We start from the raw sequence: 22,816 nt of genomic DNA, 5'->3' as shown, positions 1-22,816 counted from the left end.
AACTATACCTACAAGGGAAATTAATAATATTCACCAAGGTAACCAACTTCCTAGGAATGTTCCTTGACGTAAACCTAATATGGAAACACCACATTAAAGAGCTCACCAAAAAATGTAAAGCTGATCTAAACCTACTAAGAAACCTCAAGGGAACTATGCGGCGGCCAGTCAAGAAACCCTTTTAACACTATATAAGGCATTTATAAGATCCAAAATAGATTACGGATGCCAAGTCTGTGCATCAGCTAACCAAACATCACTTAAAAAACTAAATTCCATACAACATAAGGCACTAATCATTTACACTAGAGCACTAAACTCAACCTCCCTAGAGGAGCTCCAAATACTCACAGAAAAATTACCACTGCAACTAAGAAGAAACGAAAGCATATTAAGATATGCCGCACGAGTTTCAATCCACAAAACAAGCCACCCCACCAGGAAAAGTATCCAACAAAGTAATATCCCTTTTATTAAAAATCTGAAACCACAACCACCCGGTGCAAACAAAATTCATGAACTAACTAAAGATCTCATCCTACCCACACTGCAAGCTGAACAATGCAGTTACCCCGACCCAACACCTTGGATGGGATGTAACCCTAATTGTAACACAATAGCCCTTACTTATGGCAACATACAAGATCAGGTACATGATATAAGGACCAAAATTCTAGCCGAGCTAGAAGAAAAATACATAGAGTACACCAAACTATACACCGATGGCTCAAATATCACAAATCCGCACAAAACTGCTGCGGTAATAGTAATCCCTGGAACCAACACAGAATTCGGAGCTAGATTACCCGACACCTGCTCCATTTACACAGCCGATTTCTGGGCCCTTATTGAAACTCTAAAATGGATCCAACTAACAAACACTAGACAAGCAGTTATCATTAGCGACTCCCTCAGCGTCATCAACTCGATTAAATCAAAACACTCTATCACAAGAACCAACTTCCTGATGGAAACCAACCACTTAATTAAACAACTGCTAAATAACAAACATATAATAGAGTTAATGTGGGCGCTCTCCCATATCGGACTAGCAGGTAACCATAAAGAAGACCAAGTAGCTAAACAATATCTCAATGAACCTGACTCTATAGCATTATACTACAGCGTCCAAGAATTTTATAGCATTATCAGAATTAAAAATTGACAGTAAGTGGCAACAACTATAGGATATCAGCAAAAAGGGACGCAAGCTATTCTCCATACTAAACAAGGTCACAAGACATACCAAACCACCACAACTCGTTAGAAGTCAGGATCAAAAACTTATCAATAGGATACTAATAGGCAAAACTAAATTAGCCAGCAGCTTTGGAAAATATTTGACAATCAACATAAACTCAAATGGCAAATGCCCACACTGTCCACTCCAAGAGGATGTAGAACATGTTTTTAACACCTGCCATAAATATAGAACCCAAAGAACTAGGTTAATGACTAAACAACATAAAATAGGGTCCCCACCGACCTATCCAGGTTTCCTCAAGGAACAAAACTTAAATAAGGGCACTACTTAAAAAAATAGTATAAACTTCCTCACCGATATTGGGAAAAAAGGGGGGATTTAAACAAAAGATCAGTTTAAGGTAACAATACAGCTGATCACTTCATTACCGGAATTCCCTCCTGGTGTAACTGGGTGGGGAAGTGGGTGCGGGAGTAGCATACAGTTTACCACCCAAGTAGAAATGTGTACCGCCAAGCGCGGTCTGATGCTGCACCTTCACCTATCACCCACTGCAACACCCTGGGGTATCCGAGTGTATGACCCTCTAAACAATAAATAAATACCATTCAATTATTATCAACTAGGAGACTGGCTAACAAACTAAATGTAAGGAACAATAAGATCGGGTGTCTTTGACATGTCTTAGCGACCCGAGTATTCGGCAAAGATATCTGTCTTACCAAAACAGATTTAGCCTGAAAATAACATCAATTAAATAACTATATCCCCAGGCTAGGAAAATAAACAAACAAAATAAGTCCAAACCTTTCATAACAAGTAGACAGGCTAATAAACTTAAAATTAGGGAATAAATAAGATGTCTTTGACAAATCTTAGCGAACCGAGTATTCGGCAAAGATATCTGTCCTATCAAAATAGATTTAGCCTGGAAACAAAATAACAACACATAAATATCTCTATCCACAAACTAGGAAAATAATCAAAATAAAATATGAACAAATCATCATAACTAGTAGATAGGCTAACAAACTCAAAATTAGGGAATAAATAAGATCAGATGTCTTTGACAAGTCTTAGCGACCCGAGTATTCGGCAAAGATATCCGTTTTGATCAAACAGACTTAGCCTGAAAATAAAATAACACCATACTAAGAGCTTCATCCATAAAACTAGGAAAATAAACCAAACAAAAGATAAATTAGCAAGTACTTAGCCCAACCTTAAACCCACACATATAGAAACAATAAACTGCAATAACCCTTAATCAAAATTTATTTCCTAAAAGAAAAAAACAAAATAAAATATTTTTTCTTTAAAAAAAATTTAATTCTTTATTTTTCTAGGGCACCAAAATCCTACAACATGAAATTTAGGACACTAGCATCTTTCCTACCGCAAGGTGACCGCAGATCATCTGTAGTACAACAAACGCAACTGCACTAAGGCACAGCCTCACTTCGAGGCATTAAAAACAATTAGAACACCTAGATAAGCCCCACCCCAAACTAGACAATATAAGGTGGTCTAAAAAGCTTAATACCATCAGGCCCCGCTGGACAAGGTGGCAGAGCCTAATAAGATAGGAAAACTTACCCCAAAATTAATACCTATAAGTTGGTCCAAACCCCAAGGACCGTTAGGCCCGGCTGCGCAATGCGGCAACCAAATACCTAGCGAAACTAGTTAGGACCCTAAAATTTAAGAGAGTATATGAAGTGGGTTGAACCCCAAGGACAATCAGGCCCAGCTGCACAAAGCAGCGCACCAACCAGCCTAGGAAAGCTTAAAATAACTTTACATAAAAGGGTAAACTCAAACCAAAATTTATCCCACCCAAATCAGACAAACTAAATACAGTTATAATAACCCTACATACTATCACTAAGCGGTCACTGCCGTGGTACTATCCTTAATTAAAACAGCACAGAATATATCTCCAATATATCTCCAAAAATCCGTCAAGACGACAATTCATTACCCTTTTTGCAAGGGGGGGGGGAGGATTAATACCCTGGATACACCAAAGTGCCTTCCTAGTGCGCCGGCTCCTCCCTGACCGAACCTTCTTCCTTGCCACTGCCGGACATCAAATTAAAAAAATGTGCCTAGTACATATTAAATACATGAAGAGAAAGACACTTTTTCCTCTCTTCATGAACAAATAATTAAAAACCAAGGTGTCCCGATGTGATGTCATAATGGCGACCAATCGCTACTGGCATCACATGCTGCTTGGTCGACACCTGGGGCAGTAAATGCAGACTGAATTACCACCTTTAACTCGAGTGTGTGCTGGGACTATCCCCACTCGAGTATAGCCTTACATCCAGGTCGCTAGGGTCTATGAAGCTAGTCATATTCACCCAAGACCTGACGGCTCAATTAAATAGTGCCTTCCGTGCACAGTAATGCCTGGAGAATGTTGCACCAGAATAACCTAGTCGTGTTCTCCGATGCCACGGGAGACTTTAAAAACTCAAACGTGGACGTCTCTGCACTCCCAACCAAACCAGCAGACGTTGTAGCCTACCACGTAGCAGTTTTCAGCGTCAATGGTACACCAAGCTGCATCGCACATGTCTATTAACTTCGGTTGTAATAGACTCATTAGCTCACGAAAGAGTCCAAGCCCGCGAAAGAATCCAGAAAAATTCCCCTTACATTTCATCATAACCTGTGTGTTGTTCGTCGAAACTACAAAATCCTTGAGAATAACAAAACATGCTGAGCTTCATAATTCAATGTTTATTCCATGCTTACCTCCAGTATACGATGTGGTTTTTCAATAACCCGTTAAAATTGCCTTAACTTCGGGTCATATATTTAGGTAAACATTTTAAAAAAATGTTTTTACTAATTGCACTCTATATACGCCTCTCAGCATACACGCATCTTAACATTCATTGTGTTTAAAGACCAAGTTCTTAATATATTTCACAATGTAAGCACAGATGTACGCAGTAAAAATATTTCTTACCAACGACTGCAGTGATATTATGTATTTGACAGAGCTGATCACTAAATGTTGCGACTGCCTTGTCTTTATGTGACCAAAACTGATTTTCTGTCCGAATTGAAATATACAAGCTAAGAGTTCTAACAACAAGCGCAACGACAGTAAAACCCATGTAGCCGCCCTCTAGAGGGTGGATCGGTTGGCCTAGCAACATTTGCTTTTCATTCGCTTTAAATTTAAACATGGGCTTTTAATATAAAAAAATTAAATTGCAACAAAACAATGGACCCGTAGTGAAGACAGCGGTGGATTCAAAAGTGTGACGAGTATGATTTAAAAAAAAATAAGAAAAGAGCTAATCTTTAACATTAAAGAAAAATAGATATTCTCATGATGAAAGCAAAGCAGTCCTGATCAAAGGCAAACACAAGCGCTTATTTGAAAACAGAAGCCTTGCAGACGTTTGTGCGAAACGATGTAACTTGATGAGCTTTATAATCTTAGCCTTGTTACTTCATATAATTCACTGCGTAAGAGCACCATCCCTGAAAGAAAGTTCGCATGTACCGTATGTGAAAAAAAAAGAGATTAAGTGGCCAGTGAACAAAAAGCTAATGACAAGACATCCATGTAAAACGTATCCCCAGTTTTACACTGTAACTTATTGTTCTGGGGAGGCTTTCCTTATGTGTGCTTTTATCTGATGTGCCTGCCTTTTTGTTGCCTGTGGAGGTTCGATATCTAACTCTGTTCGTACCCATTCTACTCAGTTCGATATTGGTTGCGAGCATTTAGGGATTGTAGGATTTATGATGTGTCGGGTTAATAGGATAAATTGCACGAAGCCTTCAAACCATAAGGATTAATCAAGCCGAAGCATAATATTGGTTCGATTACAATATTAAGTAATTGCCATCAAGTTGGAGACATGTGCGCTTCGCTTCGACCCACAAGAAGACCACTTGCAGCATAACCAATTTAATCTTGGTTCGAGTGAGATAGGCTTGTATATGAAGCTGCAGCTAAAGTCTCGATAGAGGTGTGGTCTTATTTTGATTGAAGAAAGATTACTTTGTTCACAAGTGTGTAATGCCGTATCCCGTAATAATTTAGAATGAAACCATCCATTGCTAGCGAGTGAGGTCTAGAGGCGCTGAATCACATGACAAGCGTTTGAAGCCATCTCGTGTACATTCACATAATCTCTTTCCTCGGTCTTGATTTGCATGTGGGTCGTCGTTTCCTGTTGCTTTTACTAGCTCTAACATGATATCGATATGACCCCACCAGAGAGAGAGAGAGAGAGAGAGAGAGAGAGAGCATCAAATGATGGTGTTGATTTAATGATAAGTAGAATTAATTCTAAAGTTTTTTGTATGCGGTTAAATTTGTGGAGAAACATTAATTCTGATACTCATACTCGTGTTTAATCTGAGAAAGTATTCACGTATATCAGATAAAAGATACTTCATTGTCAAACCTTACAGTTCCAAACAATTTTCTCCAATACTGACAGTAACAAATACTTGATAATTATATTCCCTGAAAGAGGATGTACGCAGTGTTAAATCTAAATGTACTCAAACAAGAAGTATGGTCCGTGCCTTTAAGAGACATTTCCCATATTCATTCAGTTGATGGAAGATGAAAGACGTAACAGCCGCTAAAGGTTCATTCCTTGCCTTTTCCCACACCTCTGAATTAAGTCTTGAGCTGAAATCAAGCAAGGACCCCCCTCCCATGAGAATACTCTTTGCGATTATATGTTGGGTATAATACCTTTGCATGTAAGCAAAGGTTATAATGCTTTGTATAGAACAATAAAAAGAATTATACAATAGTCTGTGTTAGTCTGTGACATCTGATGAAAAATAAGGCAGTAATTTCTCAAAATCCCCCGTGCTTGTTATAAACGGTTAATGGCTCTGAAATTTGGACCTTTCTGATATTTTTTAGAATACAATGAGGCTGTGTCGATATATCCGATGTTTAAAAGTTAGGTGTTGAAAAAAGGAACAATGCCTGATGTATCATGGCCCCTTAATTCTTTCTCTTATAAGGCGTGTCGAGTATGTAAACATACAACTAGTAGTGTTTGCAGCTAAGGTGGAAATTTAGAATTTTTAAGTTTTGGAAGAAATAAATTTGGAGGCAATTCTAAGCATATAAAAATTTTCTTTAATTAGCGACAGTCAGAAGAATTGTGCCATACCAGATTGTACTTTGAAATATTTTTTACTCAAAGTTTCTTCTCTCTGCGAAAAATAAATGTATCAAATTTACATATGGTCTAAGTTTGATTTTTTCCTTCAGATCTTAATTCATTATAAATGAAAAATCTACCTTTATATTGGCCATTGTCAGTTATATATAGGAATAAATTGTGACATAAGTAATTAAATGTGAATATATTGAATTCGAGATCGTCAATTATACACTGAAAGTATTTCATTTTTACAAATACATACATACATAGATGCATGCATGCACGCATGCACGCACGCACGCACGCACACACACACACACACACACACACACACACACACATACATACATACATACATACATACATACATACATACATACATACATATGTTACTATGCTGCCAAGCCCTAAACGATGAATTTATTACTATGTTTGAAAAATTAATAGATGCTGTAGACATTCTAAACTCACACTGGCTTTTATGTCAGGACAATGACTCGGTACTTCATATCCTTTTGGGCAGGAGAGTGGACATCTTTGATTCTACGGATGATCAATCATGGCAGGCCTACATGTGTGTGGTGGCTGATGGAATAGACACAATGTACAGAAGAACAAACTAACTTGAAAACGATATCTGATACTATGCTTGTTCAGTAAATTTGGGAAAAGGACCCATTTTATAAATTTTTTGCAAGTGTTCTAAGCGAGAACCAATGCGATAATCCATTTAAATCGTTCCAATCGATTGTAAATAATTCCGATTCATTTTTTTTCTCTTAATCTCTGTTCTTATATATTTCGTTTGCAATGAGTTCTCTCAATCATGTGTTTAGATATTGTGTTTTCTTTATTTTTTATATGTGTATGAGTGTGTATGTATATGTGTGTACGTATGTATATGTGTATATGTCTCTGTGTATATGTGTATGTAAATAAATGTGTATTTGTGTATATGTAAATGTGTATATGTGTGCATATATATATATATATATATATATATATATATATATATATATATATATATATATATATATATATATTTATATATATGTATATATATATATATATATATATATATATATATATATATATATATATATATATATATATATATATATATATATATATATTTATATGTGTGTGTGTATATGTGTGTGTATGTGTGTGTGTGTATGTATGTATGTATGTAGATAGATAGGTATGTATATATATATATATATATATATATATATATATATATATATATATATATATATATATATATATATATATAGCATGTTTATATTAGGTTCCTATCTCTATTGTGTAATAATGAAAAACTAAGTGAATGAAATCTCTTCTGAAGAGGAAATAAAGGAAGGAAGGAAGTCATATATTCATATCCCCATTTCGTCATTTGATGATCATGCGAAGTTGCTGATATTCAACTTGATGTTGTGTTTTGTCTGGAGTCCCGATGATGATTATTTTTCGGTAAATAAAAATTTAAAATATTAATTTATCGATATGAAAGTATAAATGATGTAGTATTTTAATATGCAGAGTGGACACTTTATACGGAATATTAACTGAATCTGAGAAAATAGCTGACAATTGTTACTGTAACTTTAATCATTTTAACAAATCCATGTGATAAAATAAGTCACAAGACCGTCAGTTCTCTTCCTGGGCATAATTACACTCGTGTTTCGTGCATAAGTCATATCATGGAAAAATGAATCACCGCACATCAACTAGATTATCGCTTAGTCCTGTTCAATTACTTGTGTCATTTGATGGAAGCCAATGTCTTGAAGTATGTCCAAAATGATAGGCTATGTTTTCTGAATCTTCTAAATCTAACGAGACGTAGTCGATCGTCAGACGGGTGCCGGAGTGTCTAATTTACTACTTTCGTACGATGGACTGTTCTTGTATACATTGACAAGATTGCAACAACACTCTTGTAACCCTCCATTTTCAAACTCAAAGAGAAAGGGGATTCGGTTAAAATGGTCGATAAAAAGACACGTGTTTAATGCTTCGTGTTGTCAGCTTCATTTATTTTCAGCAGATGCAAATTCATTATGAACAAGTTATGTCAAAGATTTCCATGGGGTCTGGCCATTTTCCACATAGCCTATCGTTAGTGTTAAGAGCAAATTGTTTGAATTTCTAACTGGTCGTCACGACGCTGATCCGCTATCAAAGATAAAAGGAGGAATGTTCGAAAATCGATGTTATTTATCTTAAGGATGAGGTATTTCATTTCAGCAACAAATTATCAAAATGTCGAGAGAAAAAAATAGACTCCAAATAAGCTATCCTCATTAACTAAACGGTGACGTGGATAAACAAAAACTGATGAAAGCCATTTAAAACATGGCCATCCTTTATGTGCTACCGCAAAAATTAAAAAATATTATTCGTAGATTTGTATTTTAAAAAATAAATGTTTTAAAATCAATCATATAATTGATTATAAGATTGATACACCTATCGAAAACAATTCTCTACATTTATTGTAAAGTGTCAAAACAAATTTAAAGTAATTACATGATTTTGTTTGGATACATATTTTGCAATATTTTAAACAAACTAAGAAGGTTGGGGGAAACTGAAAAAAGGAACATGTCAAAATATATACCGTATTTACTCGCTTATAATTCGAGTCCAATGGCAAACTGCACGGGCCTAGATCTGGGTCTGTGCAGTTTCTTAGGAGTAATCACTATAACAAACATCTACCCTGGTCTGCAGACACATTATGCTATGATAGATCAGGATCTTTGATGTATGCATTTTGACTCTATTTATACATGTGTTTAGACGGTATATCACCTTCTCTCCTTTCGATATCAACCTGTTGTTGTTGTTATAGGGTTTAACGCCATTTTTCAGCACAATATAGGCTATACATGGCGGCCAGCGTAAATGGTGGAGGAAGAACGCAGGAAATCCACGGAAAGAACCACCGACAGCTACCGGCAAGCTTTCTCACATACCCACACTGGCCGAGCCCGAGACTCGAACACACTCAGACAGAGGTGAAATGGCAGTGATCCGTAACGGTGAGCGCTTTAGACCACTCGGCCACTCGGGGCCCCTTATCGACATGTAACTGTTTGCAGTAGCATTTTGACACGAAACCATCCAAGAAGCAGACTTAATAGATCGACTTGTTCTCTAATTTGAATTAGACTGTCACGGATATCAGCAATAAGCTGATTGAATGCAGGTTAATGAATAAACGATAGATATATTATACAGAGAAAGAGAGAGAGAGAAAGAGAAAAAACATCAAATTGTTCGCATTGTAATCATCAATCAGATTTGTTTACAAACAAAAATTGTTGCACAAGAGACGTTTTCAAAGGGCATTGTCCTCATTCGTTAAGCTTTTAAATTTAGAATTTAATTCCTAAAAATTTTTGTCTGTACAGATCCATGCTTAGTTTCTTCCCGATTTGTTTCAGTTTCACCACCACTCGCTCTCGTCTTATGACACGGAATCGCTGAACAGAGGCTTAGAGCGACTCAAGGCGATTGCGGAGGTAAAACTAGTACATAATGAAAGACGCAATGGCGTTAAAGCCAGCGCAAATATTTTGTTTTGGAAAGTCCATACAAATTGTTCAAACAAAGAAATGTCTTGAAATGATTGAATAAGAATATCAGACCGTGTAATTATTTCTTTTTTTTTAAAAAAAAAAAATCAGAATTACTTTTTTTTTTAAAAATGTTATCTATTAGATTACCAGCGAAAGCTTGTGCATAGAAATGTATGACCTATTGCTGCGATATAAAATCTAAGAAATATTTTCTTCAAATAATTATTCTTAATGACTGCATATAACTTGATTTAACAGCAGACCAAGGTACCCATTTATTTATTAATCGTGTAGCTCGTTTAAATTTGTCACGCACTCACTGCCACATAAGATAAATGGAATTCACTTTATGTATAAGGTGTCTTTTCGGATTTATTGTTTTGGGGGTGAGGGTGGAGACAATTGTGTTGTCAACAAATACTAGTTTATTTTTCTAAATACAAAATAATAATAATAATAATAATAATAATAATAATAATAATACGAAGAAGAAGAAGAAGATGGTGATAATGATGACGATGATGATTTTTTTTGTGTAATGACGTCTCAAACGCAATTTCGTCATCAAACTGGAATTCAATTCTTCATGCTGCTTTGCTGAAGACACCTTGGCGCTTTGACCGCCGACCTTTGACCCATAAACTTGGACGCTCAGCGATAGTCCGAGAGCAATGGTCAGCGTTAACGCATGCGTCCTGCTACAAAATTTACCAAGTAACTATCATGGGAAATTTCATCCCTAACTATAAAACTGTTTAAATTTACAGAGCTTAGGTCAATGGTTACGACTCTAGATAAAGAACTGCAGTCCCTCGTATTTATTCCCAACCAACCACCCCACTCCACCACCACAAAATAGGGTCGGTCCCATATGGTTGACAGTGGCAAGATACTGGCATAACGCTTTAGGGACCGACCATTTAATTAATCTTCGTGGGTAGTGGAGGGGAGTTGCCCGGCCCCCAAACTGCTTTAAAACATATATTCTTGTTCTGATTTTTAGAGCAAATTTTTTTTTAGATCTATAATATCTGGCACCAATCTTTTCATTTTCGAGGGTGGAGCCTAAGACTTTCTTTCAAATCCGGGTATTCTCTTTAATTTTTTATTTTACAAATAACCTAATGGATGTATATACAATCCTTTCTTGTTTAAAGCTCAAACTCAAAGCAGGAATGTCACTTTCAAAATATCTGATAGCTAAATTGTTTTTTCAGAAAGATCTTCGCCTTTGTACCTCGTAACCAATAAAATACAACAAAAAGATCCGATCTTTACTGCAAGCACCATAATATAAAATGAAAATTTAATTACATTGCATTGGAAAGTCTTAAAGTTTAAATTGCAGATTTATAAAATTAATTTTGTGAATTTTGTTATTAAATTAACGTCGTCAATTTGAAATCTGCAGCTTCAAAATAAACGTTCAGTATCAAATTCAAATAAACTGTGTTGCCTAATAAATGCTTCGAAAATTGCTTTTTCAGGAAAGGATACTTATTACCCCCCCCCCATTTAACTTTATGCAGATATTAGCGGTATATGTAACTGACGCTTTTTTAAAAAAGAACCTTATAAGTATGTTATCGACTAGTTACGATATCGACTAGTTACGATATTTATTCTAAAAATAGCTAATAATATGTTATCGACTATTTGCGATATTTGTTCCAAAACTATTAAGCAGAGCAAGGTCTATTTGCTTACATTTATCACATACATACAAATTAGGCTAAAAAGAACAAATTCACTGGCTGCATTTGTTTGGGACATATTTATGGGCAAACTGGGAGGGGATGTAGTGATACTGAGTCTTTAACTCGCTTGAACTGGGTGTGCCAATGAGACGCATCAGCATGTGCTCAAATTTGAGTACAACACAACTTTAGAATCGTCAAGAGAATGCTCAAGCTTTTCTTGCTATTGTTATATATAGTAGGCACAAGTAAGGTCTCCACTGATATGGGGGGGGGGAGAACTAAAATAAAACCTAATCTACGTGGTCATTACAGAACATCAACGGAAAAAATCTTTATTGATGGAAATCTTTCGGGCCATAAACAGCTGGCTTATGAATGCATCATAAATGCTTATTCAGCAAATGGTTATTAAATCTAAATGTAACATTACAAATAAACAGTGATTTACGAGTTGAAATTGTGTAGTTGATCGGATTTTGACAATAAAAACAATAGTTGGAGTATTATAATTGAAAACAACAGGAGAATGTTTGTGGCAATGCTTGCATAAGTGACAACATGCAGATTTGATACCGTCTAAAGAGCGTTCTCCATACATAATCAGGAAGTAGTGCATTTCATAATTTTAGATCAGTAATAATAAGTTAACTAATCAATGTAAATTATATTTTAACTGTTTTGACTCTATAGTTGTAAACTGAGTAACAGAAAGAAGCAAAACCAACCAGTTTTTTAAAACTTTAATTTAATTATCAAAGTTATAAACGAAAATGTGAGAGGAACTTACAGTAATATGAAGTGAAGTCAAAATAACGTGAAAGATTTCTATTCAAGTCCAAAAGAATGAAATGTTCCGTACAAATTTCAGAACCGGAAACGTATTGAAGCACTAAGAATCGTGAAGTTGTCAAAACGACACTGTCCAAAACACATTTGAATAATTCACATGAGATCCAGAATAATGCTATAATCCAATGAACACTTTCTGTTTCCACCGATTAATCCAAACAAAGATTTTTCCTCTCAGATAATATGTAAATATAACATACAATACATCTGCAGACTAGATGTTACAACAAGAACACAAGAAAAAAGAATAAGAAAACTGCCCAGTCCGAGCCACTTCAGTAGTTATAGGGGATACCATGGGACACATAGGACATGTAAAGAAAAACTGGGTTGTACCGTAAGGACAAGACTTTTCAGATCACCCTGGGAACGTATAGGTACAATGGGAATTTAACATGGGGAATTTTAACATGGGTGGAACTATAGAGGGACAAAAAGTATTGGGACTGTATAGGGACAAAAGGAATGGAACAGGTGGGGAGACGTCACGGTACTAACTATTGGCAACAATGTAGCAAGTGGCTGACCTATTTACGTGCTATCTTAGGTAAATACATGTATAAGTATAACACATGTTTAACACTAAAAAGGCTGTTTTAGGCAAGAAAGCAAATCTTTTCGAGGCAATGGAGTGGCCCTGAAAAGGGCCTTTTGTTTTTATATTAATATCATTCCGTTAACAGAGAGGGTATCGCATAGGTCTTCTTCTCTTCCTCAAACTTCTTCTGACGTCTGGACCGAAGATGAGGATTCGCTTCAGACAGCCTTGATTGTCCACATAAATTCTTATTTTCCAAACGCTCGTATCGGTGATCCGGTTGATTGTCCATGATGATCTGACATACATGGGTAACTCCGTGAGGAACATCATCGACGATACGAGGGTACATGATTCAACGTGAGAACAGGTAAAGGGAATGAAGTGAACTGCTGTTATTTATAGTGGAAGAGCGGATCGAAACGAATTGAGTGTGTAGCCCAATGCCCTTTCTTTTGACAGCAAGTATCTTGACTATTTTTATCGAAAGGAGAGGGAGTAGTCCGTCGGCTTGTCTGAAGAAAACTTGCGTATGACACCTCGCAAAGTTCTGATCAGAAGTTCGATCTGTGTTTTCTCTTCCATCGTTCTTGAAGGTTTGAGAGTGAAATAAATACTTGGAGGGAAGACACTAACCCTTTATATAAGGAAGACACTAGTCTGACATGGATATAGGGGACCGTGGCATTTAAAATGTAGTCATTTGACTTTTTGCAGTCAAGAAAGAAGAAAGTAAGGGGCAGAAACATGATTGATCGCCTCGCACAGTAGCTGAAGTCTTGGCTTAAATTCATGCCAACAATTTTGAAGATGATATGAGTGAGCCAGAATTCAGACCCAGAGAGTCTACACCCAACCAAAGTCCACCACCACCACCACCAGTAAACCCTGAAAGGTACTACCACATTCGAGAGACGGAAAAGCGATCCTCTAGAAAATGTAGAACCACGGCCCACACGTACACGGTGAAGTTAGAAGTTTTCAAGTCCGACGTACCGCTGGAGAAAGCAGAAGAGTTCATCAAGGATATAAGGGATTCTTTGTTAACCACACCGAAACGGCAATGTGAAGCCGATGAAGATGATCGCTTGAGACTTTCCATTCATCATGACAATCGCTTGAGACTTTCCATTCATCATGACAGTTTGGAGTCCTCCGTTTGAATCGAGTTTAGCAGCCCAGCAGAATTGACACTTTCGAGGTTGCGAAAATACCATAATCAAATTCCTATTGAGGATATAGCATAAAAGTGGTGTTAATTCTTATCATATCTCCATATTTAATTATTTTCCATTGGCAGGTCTTGTAACATGTAATTTTTTCTGCCACTTGCAATGTATTGTCCTGTAAATATTACGAGATTGAACTGTGGGTACACAATGTATCATGTATGATGATGTTGATTTTAATAATGTTGATTATAATGTTGAACTGTCGGTACAAGATGAATCTTATCTGAGACTAGCTAATTGTTTAACATTGGACTGCGTACAAGATGCATCATGTCTGACACTAACTAACTGTATGAATTGGATTGTGGATGTAACATGTATCATGTCTGATTCGAGATAATTGGAAAATTCAATCTGAATCGATAGAGCATACGTGATAAAAGAACAAGCCACGCTATCAATTTAAATTCGAACCACGATATGAAAGAGTAACGTGTTAAGGCTTCAATTTTAATTTGACTCCATCGAACGTTTGCATATAACACCTAAAATGCAAAGACATATTATTGCAAAACCGCGAGGCTCTTTGGAGTCCATAGATTGTGTGATATGAACACCACTGACTTGCAATTTACAAGCATAGAAGGACAGAACGATTTCAGTTCTGTATGGTGTCTGATCATTATATCAAAATATTAAGTCATAAGAAAATACAATGTTTAATGCCCATCACGAATTTTCAAAGTTGTACAGTGTTTGGCTTTACAATTGCAGTGCAATTTCATTTTTATTTTATATTTTCTCAGCGGAGGAGATTAACTATGTAGGCTGTAGGCTGTATATTCTTAACACTTGTCGAAAGTTTAAATGAGTGGTAATGAATTCCAAGGGGCACCGAGTGGCCGAGTGGTCTAAAGTGCTTAACGTTACGGGTCACTGCCATCTCACCTGTCTGCGTTGGTTCTAGTCTCGGGATCGGCCTATGTGGGTATGTGAGAAAGCTTGCCTATAGCTTCTCGTGGGTCAGTGGTTCTTTCCGGGGTTTTTCTGGGTTCTTCCTACTCTATTAATACTGGCCGCCATGTATTGCCTATCTTGTGTTGAAAATGGCGTTAAACCCCACAAAAACAGCAACAACAACAACAGCGAATTTCAAAGAACACTTGTCGTAAGTTTAAATGAATGGTAACGAAATCCAAAGAACACTTGTCTGAACTTTCAATGACTGGTAACGAAATCCAAAACTTGTCTGAACTTTCAATGACTGGTAAGGGATTCTAAAATAAATTGTTGAGACTAAAACCTTGAAGAAAAAACAAAAACATAAAAAACGGCTTCAAGCAAAATTAAATAAACGAAGGAGGTAATAAAACACCAAGCTGCACGATCTACTTGACTGTAATGATGATTTAAATAACAGCTACACAGGAATCAGGAAAATAAAAATTAAATTAGTATTCGTGAGAAAAGAATGGATTCTCGCAGTTTATCCAATTTGTTTCTAATTTCGATAATTGATTTTACTTGATGATATGGTCTAATTCTGAAGTACATGACATATGTTTTAATACACTGGAATACCATAAATGCAGATACAGTGACCAGTTGTCAGAAGGAATTTGACAGTTTCAGTTCACCGTTTGTTTAGAGAGGGAAACGAGGATCATTAGAATCTGGGGTGGGTAGGGTGGATGGGTCATGCACACAAATAATAGTTCTGTCCATTCTTGCTTTCTCCAAGGCCCAAGACCGACATTGATTCAACAACCGCCCGAGACTTAAATTAAATAACTGATAAATCCGGCAAATTTAATTGTGATGTTTTTTTATTTTATTTTAATAGTGTGCTATCCAGCATGGTGTCCTGGTGTTGGTCGATGCTGAGTACACATATTTGAACCCAGCCCTAAATTTATTAACGTTGGCAATGGTCATGCAATATAACCGATGCAGACCGATCATCAGCTACACATATCAGAACTATTTAAAGGTAATACAGATTGTATAATACGAAATAAAGCATTCTCACATAATGATAGACTTGTATTCTTCAAGATCATCAGTTACATAAGAAATTGTATTTATCCAGGTTTTAATTGTATCCAGGTAATCCTTTTCGACATTATCTGATTAGTAAGGTATGCCTTCCAATGCATTCTGTACCATAGCCGCTAAATAAGCGACTCTGCTGTCTGTCGATTTACTGTCCAATTTTGGATATTATCCCTACCCCTTCCAACTATGAGGTCATGTCTGTATATTAAGAGCAGCAAATTAGTTCAAAAGACGTGGCCACAATCCATTGTGAATTTTCATGACTTAATCAAGTCAGTCTAATACATCTCTTGGAAGCAATTTTGAACTAAGCACAATTCTTTCAACAATATGTTTTAATGTGTGTTTTTGAAAGGCATAACATTGCTGATGCTTATTGGAACATTTCCATTGTCAAATCTTCATTTTAGGAAGTGCGGAGTTTTGCAGGCTGTAAAGCTCTTCAATTTCAGAGATAAGTTAATCTTGCTTGTTGTTCACGATCCGTTTTAGAATATACCGGAACTTGTGCAGTTAGCTTCCCATGTACAACTCTTTAATTTTCACACACACACACACACACACACACACACACACACACACACACACATATATATATATATATATATATATATATATATATATATATATATATATATATATATATATATATATATATATATATATTTATATATATATATTTATATTAACAAAGACCTACTTGAAAATTAAAGAATATGAAACGATAATATGCATGATCTTATTAAAAGTGTTAAGCTCCACTTAGCCGCATCGTTCTCACATGTCACAATTTTTCTATTTGAGGGCAGAGTACATTTCATACATTGAAAAAGGACGCACAATTAATTAGCTCCGATGGACTTTGTTTTGGCGCCAAAATTGTACGAGGTGCATATATGGAGAAAGAGCGACACCTTGCGGCGAAGAAAGGGCACCCAGATCCAGTGCATGAGACCTTTGAGGCTACATCTAGCATGTACCATCAGAGTCTATTTTACCTGTTAGATTTTGTGAAAGGAAGCAAGAAAATGGCTTTTGTTATGGTTGCTTCGCATAATGAACAGACGATCAAGAAAACCATTGGGAGGTTTGCATATAATTAGTTTCGTGTGTAAACTGCATAAAAACGATATTTGCTAAGGTTGATATATGTACATTTTAACTGGATATACTGTCTCCTGAAGATGCAATAATGATATGTCGTGTACGAATAGAGATATACAAAAGTCTCAGACCTAAATGATTATACATCTCCACGCTATGTGGACACTTTTTCTTATCTAGCACTAGAGATAAAGAGAAAACTAATAATCAAATTCGCCCATCTCTTTGAGGTAAAAGATTTTTGTTCCTTAAAACACATGATTATGTTGGTTGTAATAGGTTTGCCATACTAATTAGGACACAATTAATCTTATACAACGATCACTCCAATGTATTTCAGGATTATTGTTTTCAATATTTTTCAAAATCTAAATTACTTCAACTGTTTCTTTTCTGATGTAACTTTATATCACAACAGGAAACATTATCCCATGCGTGCATGCCAACGTCGTTAAAGTATTATAATTACGAGTTGTTTTCTATGAGCGAAGCAAACTCTCTGACATTTGGGGTAAAATGAGTAAAGCATGTGATTCTAGCACCATGAGGAGTCAAAATGCTAAGGCATATACGTGCAAGATTAAATAGGTTTGCTTGACGTGTAGTTCTGTATTTTGCATGACTAAGAACATAATTGATTCTGTATTATAGCCGCTAGGTAAAGCGTGTTGCTGTCTGGTTTTCCAGTAATTATGTATACAATTTTGTACATTATCCGGCAGACACACACACCGAATTTCCTTTATATTGGAATTTGCATTTATTTTTTACTTAACTACTGTAAAGATTTTGATTTCGCACAGTAATCGCCAAATAATAAAAGAACGTGTAACATAGAGGTTACTCGGTCTAGAAAACTCCGAACCATGATTTTACGTCTGTTTCTGTTACAACGAAGACAAGAAAACTAACCATCTGTTCTGGAAATAAATAATGAAAATCTACCGTAGCAATCTACCATTTTAAACAAAACAAGTGTTGCAGAAACTTAAAGAAACTTCATATACAAATGATTTTTCCCCACAGGATGCACGAGCTCGGTCTCAATCCAAAAGAAGGAAATGTTTTCTTCGGACAAGTTTATGGAATGTGTGATCATGTCTCCGCAGTGCTAGGTAGGTATCATGCTGGTTAAATAGATTGTATTGCATAACGAACTCTATGAATTGCTTGAATATTATTCTTCTTTTCGTCTGAATTTTATGAAAGGTCTGAAACACTTTAAAGGAGTTTATCAAGTTATAATTATTATGTACATCATTCCCAGGCAGAGCTTGGACCATGCGATCGGATCTCCTTGGTATCAGTAAATACGTTTTTGTAGGTCACGTGTTTATATTTTAAACTGTACAATAAGAGCATTTTGAATAAACTATGAATGGATTATTATTTGCTCTTGACGACTGTCCCTAGAATGTACAGTTAATTTTTAGCTATAGTAAACCGATAAGTCATGAGGTTTGTAATATAACAATTTAGATTGGATCAAAATTAAATAGTTTTTGCTTCCCGTCACCCCATTTAAAATTACACTATGACTATTGCATGTGTTATTTTCTAATGATATTTTTAACTTTTTGAAGTCACGAGAGTGTGTGTTTTTGGTGCTTTTTTACATTTGGAGTTATTTTTATCTTATAAGAATTTACCTGAGAAGGCAGCGATCGTATTTGACTAAAGCTTATTTTAGATGACACAAGTCTGATGCCAAGAACCTTCTGCAAATAAATTGACGTTTTCTTTAGACTTCTTTTACATAACAGATTGTGCAGAATCAGTTACAAAAAAACAGTGAATTGTTCTCGTTTGTTTTTCTTATGTTCTGAATAAGCAAATTCTGGACAGGTCAATGAATAAATTTAGCCTGGGCAAAATGCTATCAGCTGAGCTAGTGGAACATGCTAATTTAAACATTAAATAAACAAGAACACAATTAAAAAAGTCAAAAATAAATTCGTTATCTATACTGTCATAATACCTTATTAAAATAAACTCATTGTTTATCCTGTCATAACGCCTTATTAAAATAAACTCGTTATCTTTACTGTCATAGCGCCTTATTAAAATTAAACTCGTCTATATTGTCAAAACGCCTTATTAAAAAATCATTTTCTATACTGTCCTAACGCCTTATTAAAAATAAATTCGTTGTCTATACTGTCATAACGCCTTATTAAAATAAGCACGTTGTCTATACTGTCATAATGCCTTATTCAACCCTACTAGCAGTACGAACAATGCTAACATTGCTAAGAAATATATTTTGTTGTAGGTCAAAATGGTTACTTGGTGTACAAATCCATTCCCTATGGTTCCATAGAAGCTACACTGCCCTATCTTCACAGAAGAGCAATGGAAAACAAAGCAGTCGTAGGATCCACACGACGAGATCGAGAAATTGCCAGGGAGGCCCTTACACAGAGACTCAAACAAAAAATTCTTCCCACTAGATTTCACACGTCTGACACAACACATCCATGAAATAACCATTCCGTCACAGCAACATGCAGAAGTGTTCATTAAAATGGATATCCAGACGGAGCAAGACTTAACAAGAACTTAATATGAAACCTTTAAAACGAATTCATGATGCATCCACAAACATTTAAATCCTTTTTAAAAATCAAATACGTGATTTTTAGCATCCAGCAATATGTATTTGCCTAAAAATGACAACAGTGACAGTAAAATATTTATATGCAGCAGAGGTATTTTAGTAACATCTACAATTACGAATACAACTGTTAGCTGTCGTACTCAAAAGAACCGCATCAGGAAAAGGAGTAACAATTGATTTGTATCGTTTATGACTGCAATCATTCCATCTATATTTCCACCTTCGGGAGATTAATAACAACATATGGAAACGGTTCAAACACGAGAAGGACATGGAAGTGACGTATAATTAAAGGGAGAAATCAAAAACTCATACGTATATTCATGCGACTAAACACACACCACAAGCACACACACACAGATCTCTCTCTCTCTCTCTCTCTCTCTGCGAGTTTAATGGAAAACTCTAAGCTGGAATTGTACTGGACCAAAATCTTTATTTAGCTATTACATATTAATTTCGATAAATAGGACTCAATTTCTACTTACAATATAAATATATCCTTATTAGTTTCATAGCCTACCCTCGTTGAAACACTTTCAAATGAGTATTGCAGTCGTCTTGTCATGTAAACTTTTGTGCAAACAACAAATCTGTTCAGTTCTCTTCGTATCGGAAGACACTTTAGAGAAGTGCGAAATCTTCGTATTTCAGACTTCTTAACATTTATTATTGTACCTTTTGTCAATTAAATCTTCAGTGTGTGATTTACTATTTTTGACTAAATAATGAGCTTTTTTCAGTTGTTCCTTATTCAAGTAATTATTATCTGGCTATGTTCACTGATTTTAAGACACCGTTATAAAACCAGACTGATTTACTAATATTTACACAATTTTACATATTTTGTATTGATTCAGTATCTTGACGCTCCATTGTGTCAGTTGTTTCACTTTCACCATTTTTGTAAAATGAAATATTATCTTTCAGTTATGTCGCTAAAATGTTTTACATATAATCGAACGTGGTTATTTTTTTTCTCTTAAGTTATTGTTGCATGTGCACTATTTTTACACTTAGATCTCAATTATTTAGTTTATTTTTGAATATTCGGACTCTTTAAAATAATAAAGTAGTGAACACTAAACGTATTTTCCTCAAAAATGTTTATAATATTCTTTCCCAAGTTTATAACCATTTGCCCTAAAGGTTTGGAACAAACATGTCCATATTGTTAGTGGAGATAACTGAAACTGTATTAATGTCTAAAATTTTGTTCCAGTACCAGCAAATATCTTAAGTGGCATTATTTTATTATACAAGATCTCACAATATCTGTCTTTCAGAATGATTTGTTTAATTTGATTTCTCTTTGAAGTTTGGATCAACCAATTTTAAATCTTCCTTTATTTATTTTAGCGACATAAAATTTGCACTGGGCGCCGACTATTCAATGGTCATCATACCCTTTTCATTTCACTAAAAACAATTTTTTGAGGTTAATTGTTGTTATTTTTAAAAACTGTGCCGACTTGAACACATCATCTTGTTCGTTGGGGCTATATAACTATTCCTATTTTTTTAAACTCCCTTTGTATTATCTCTCTTTAACTCTTCTTATGTCTTTACTCAATGTGTATGTAGATTGTTTAGTCAACCAAACTTTCAATTCAGATTATCTTATCTTATTCTTATCATGTTTAATTTCTCCGGACAAATGATTTAAATTTGTTTCAGAAACTGTTGTTTCAGGATTATATTATAGACGTCTTAAGTAGTCGTCTTTTTCTCGTCCGTTATCTGTCGTTTATTTTAAATTAGTTATTATTTTCAAATATGCTCCAATATAATCAACTCCAATATTTTTGAAGATTAAGATTTTACGACCTTTGTGACAAAGCAAGAATACATATATAACAAAGAAATATTGTTCTTTGTTTGCTAGTTTGTTTTAATGTTTACGTTTCACACAATGTACAAATCTGGAAACAAATATATATGAAAGCAAGCATATTAATTTTTCCATTTCTTACACCAGGAAATATATTTGTCCATGCTTTAAAATAGCAAAAGATTTGCATTTAAAGTTTAAGAAGCATGCAGTTTAAGTTTCTAGCTCTATTTGTGATAGCAAAAATATAATAATTTTGAAAAATAAGACAGGGATTTCACTTTAGTTTTGGTACGCACATATTTTCAGATTATTTCTCAATTTACTTACGACTTCACGATATTATAACTTCAGCCAGATCTAACTATAATTACTCGCGAACGCTTCCAAAAGTAAGTAAGATGTTTTTTTCTTTTCTATCGAAGGTCTTTTCTATCGAAGGTCTCAGTAATAATGCATTTCATTTTTTGTTTGGTAATATCATCTTCTTATAAATTCTCAATTGTTATATATTTAATTTACTGACTCCAAGTGATTAAAATTTTGTAAACGTGCACACACCAATCTCGAATACGTCAATCAATTACAGTAAGCATATTGCGAGTAACGTATTTTGACTGCCCTGGGCAGAATTCATTCTCTTCACTGGATTATCACGTCAAGAGATCCTAACCTAAATTCATCGGAATATTGGCTCCATGGTTTACGATGACACATCAATGTAGTCGTCTTTTAGAGAATTCGATACGCAGGTGTGCATGTAATCAATTTCTTTCGAATCATTACTATGGCGCTAATATTAGGATCGCTTCTACCACTCACTACTAAAGGTCAGCATCACAATCAAACTGTCATAGGAAAGAATGACTTGAGAAGAGACGATAATGGACTTCAATGAAATTATATATATATATATATATATATATATATATATATATATATATATATATAGAGAGAGAGAGAGAGAGAGAGAGAGAGAGAGAGAGAG

General features: G+C 35.2%; 1 protein-coding gene across 1 annotated transcript in view; it reads left to right on the top strand.

The window, feature by feature from the left end:
- LOC149796133 (hydroxyproline dehydrogenase-like) overlaps positions 1 to 22,113 on the top strand; it is a 59,002-nt gene extending 36,889 nt beyond the window's left edge. Inside the window, exons 5-9 of the mRNA XM_089964199.1 lie at positions 9,828 to 9,905; positions 16,065 to 16,211; positions 17,086 to 17,363; positions 18,407 to 18,495; positions 19,653 to 22,113. Coding sequence (XP_089820325.1) covers positions 9,828 to 9,905; positions 16,065 to 16,211; positions 17,086 to 17,363; positions 18,407 to 18,495; positions 19,653 to 19,861 — 801 coding nt within the window. The 3' untranslated portion in view covers positions 19,862 to 22,113. The remainder of the gene's footprint in view (positions 1 to 9,827; positions 9,906 to 16,064; positions 16,212 to 17,085; positions 17,364 to 18,406; positions 18,496 to 19,652) is intronic.
- The last annotated feature ends 703 nt before the right edge of the window (positions 22,114 to 22,816 follow it).

This window comes from Sinohyriopsis cumingii, chromosome 7 (assembly GCF_028554795.1).
Source record: "Sinohyriopsis cumingii isolate HCF-2022 chromosome 7, ASM2855479v2, whole genome shotgun sequence".
Taxonomy (NCBI): domain Eukaryota; kingdom Metazoa; phylum Mollusca; class Bivalvia; order Unionida; family Unionidae; genus Sinohyriopsis; species Sinohyriopsis cumingii.
The sequence above is the reverse complement of the archived record's forward strand: the minus strand, read 5'-3'. Positions and strand labels throughout refer to the sequence as shown.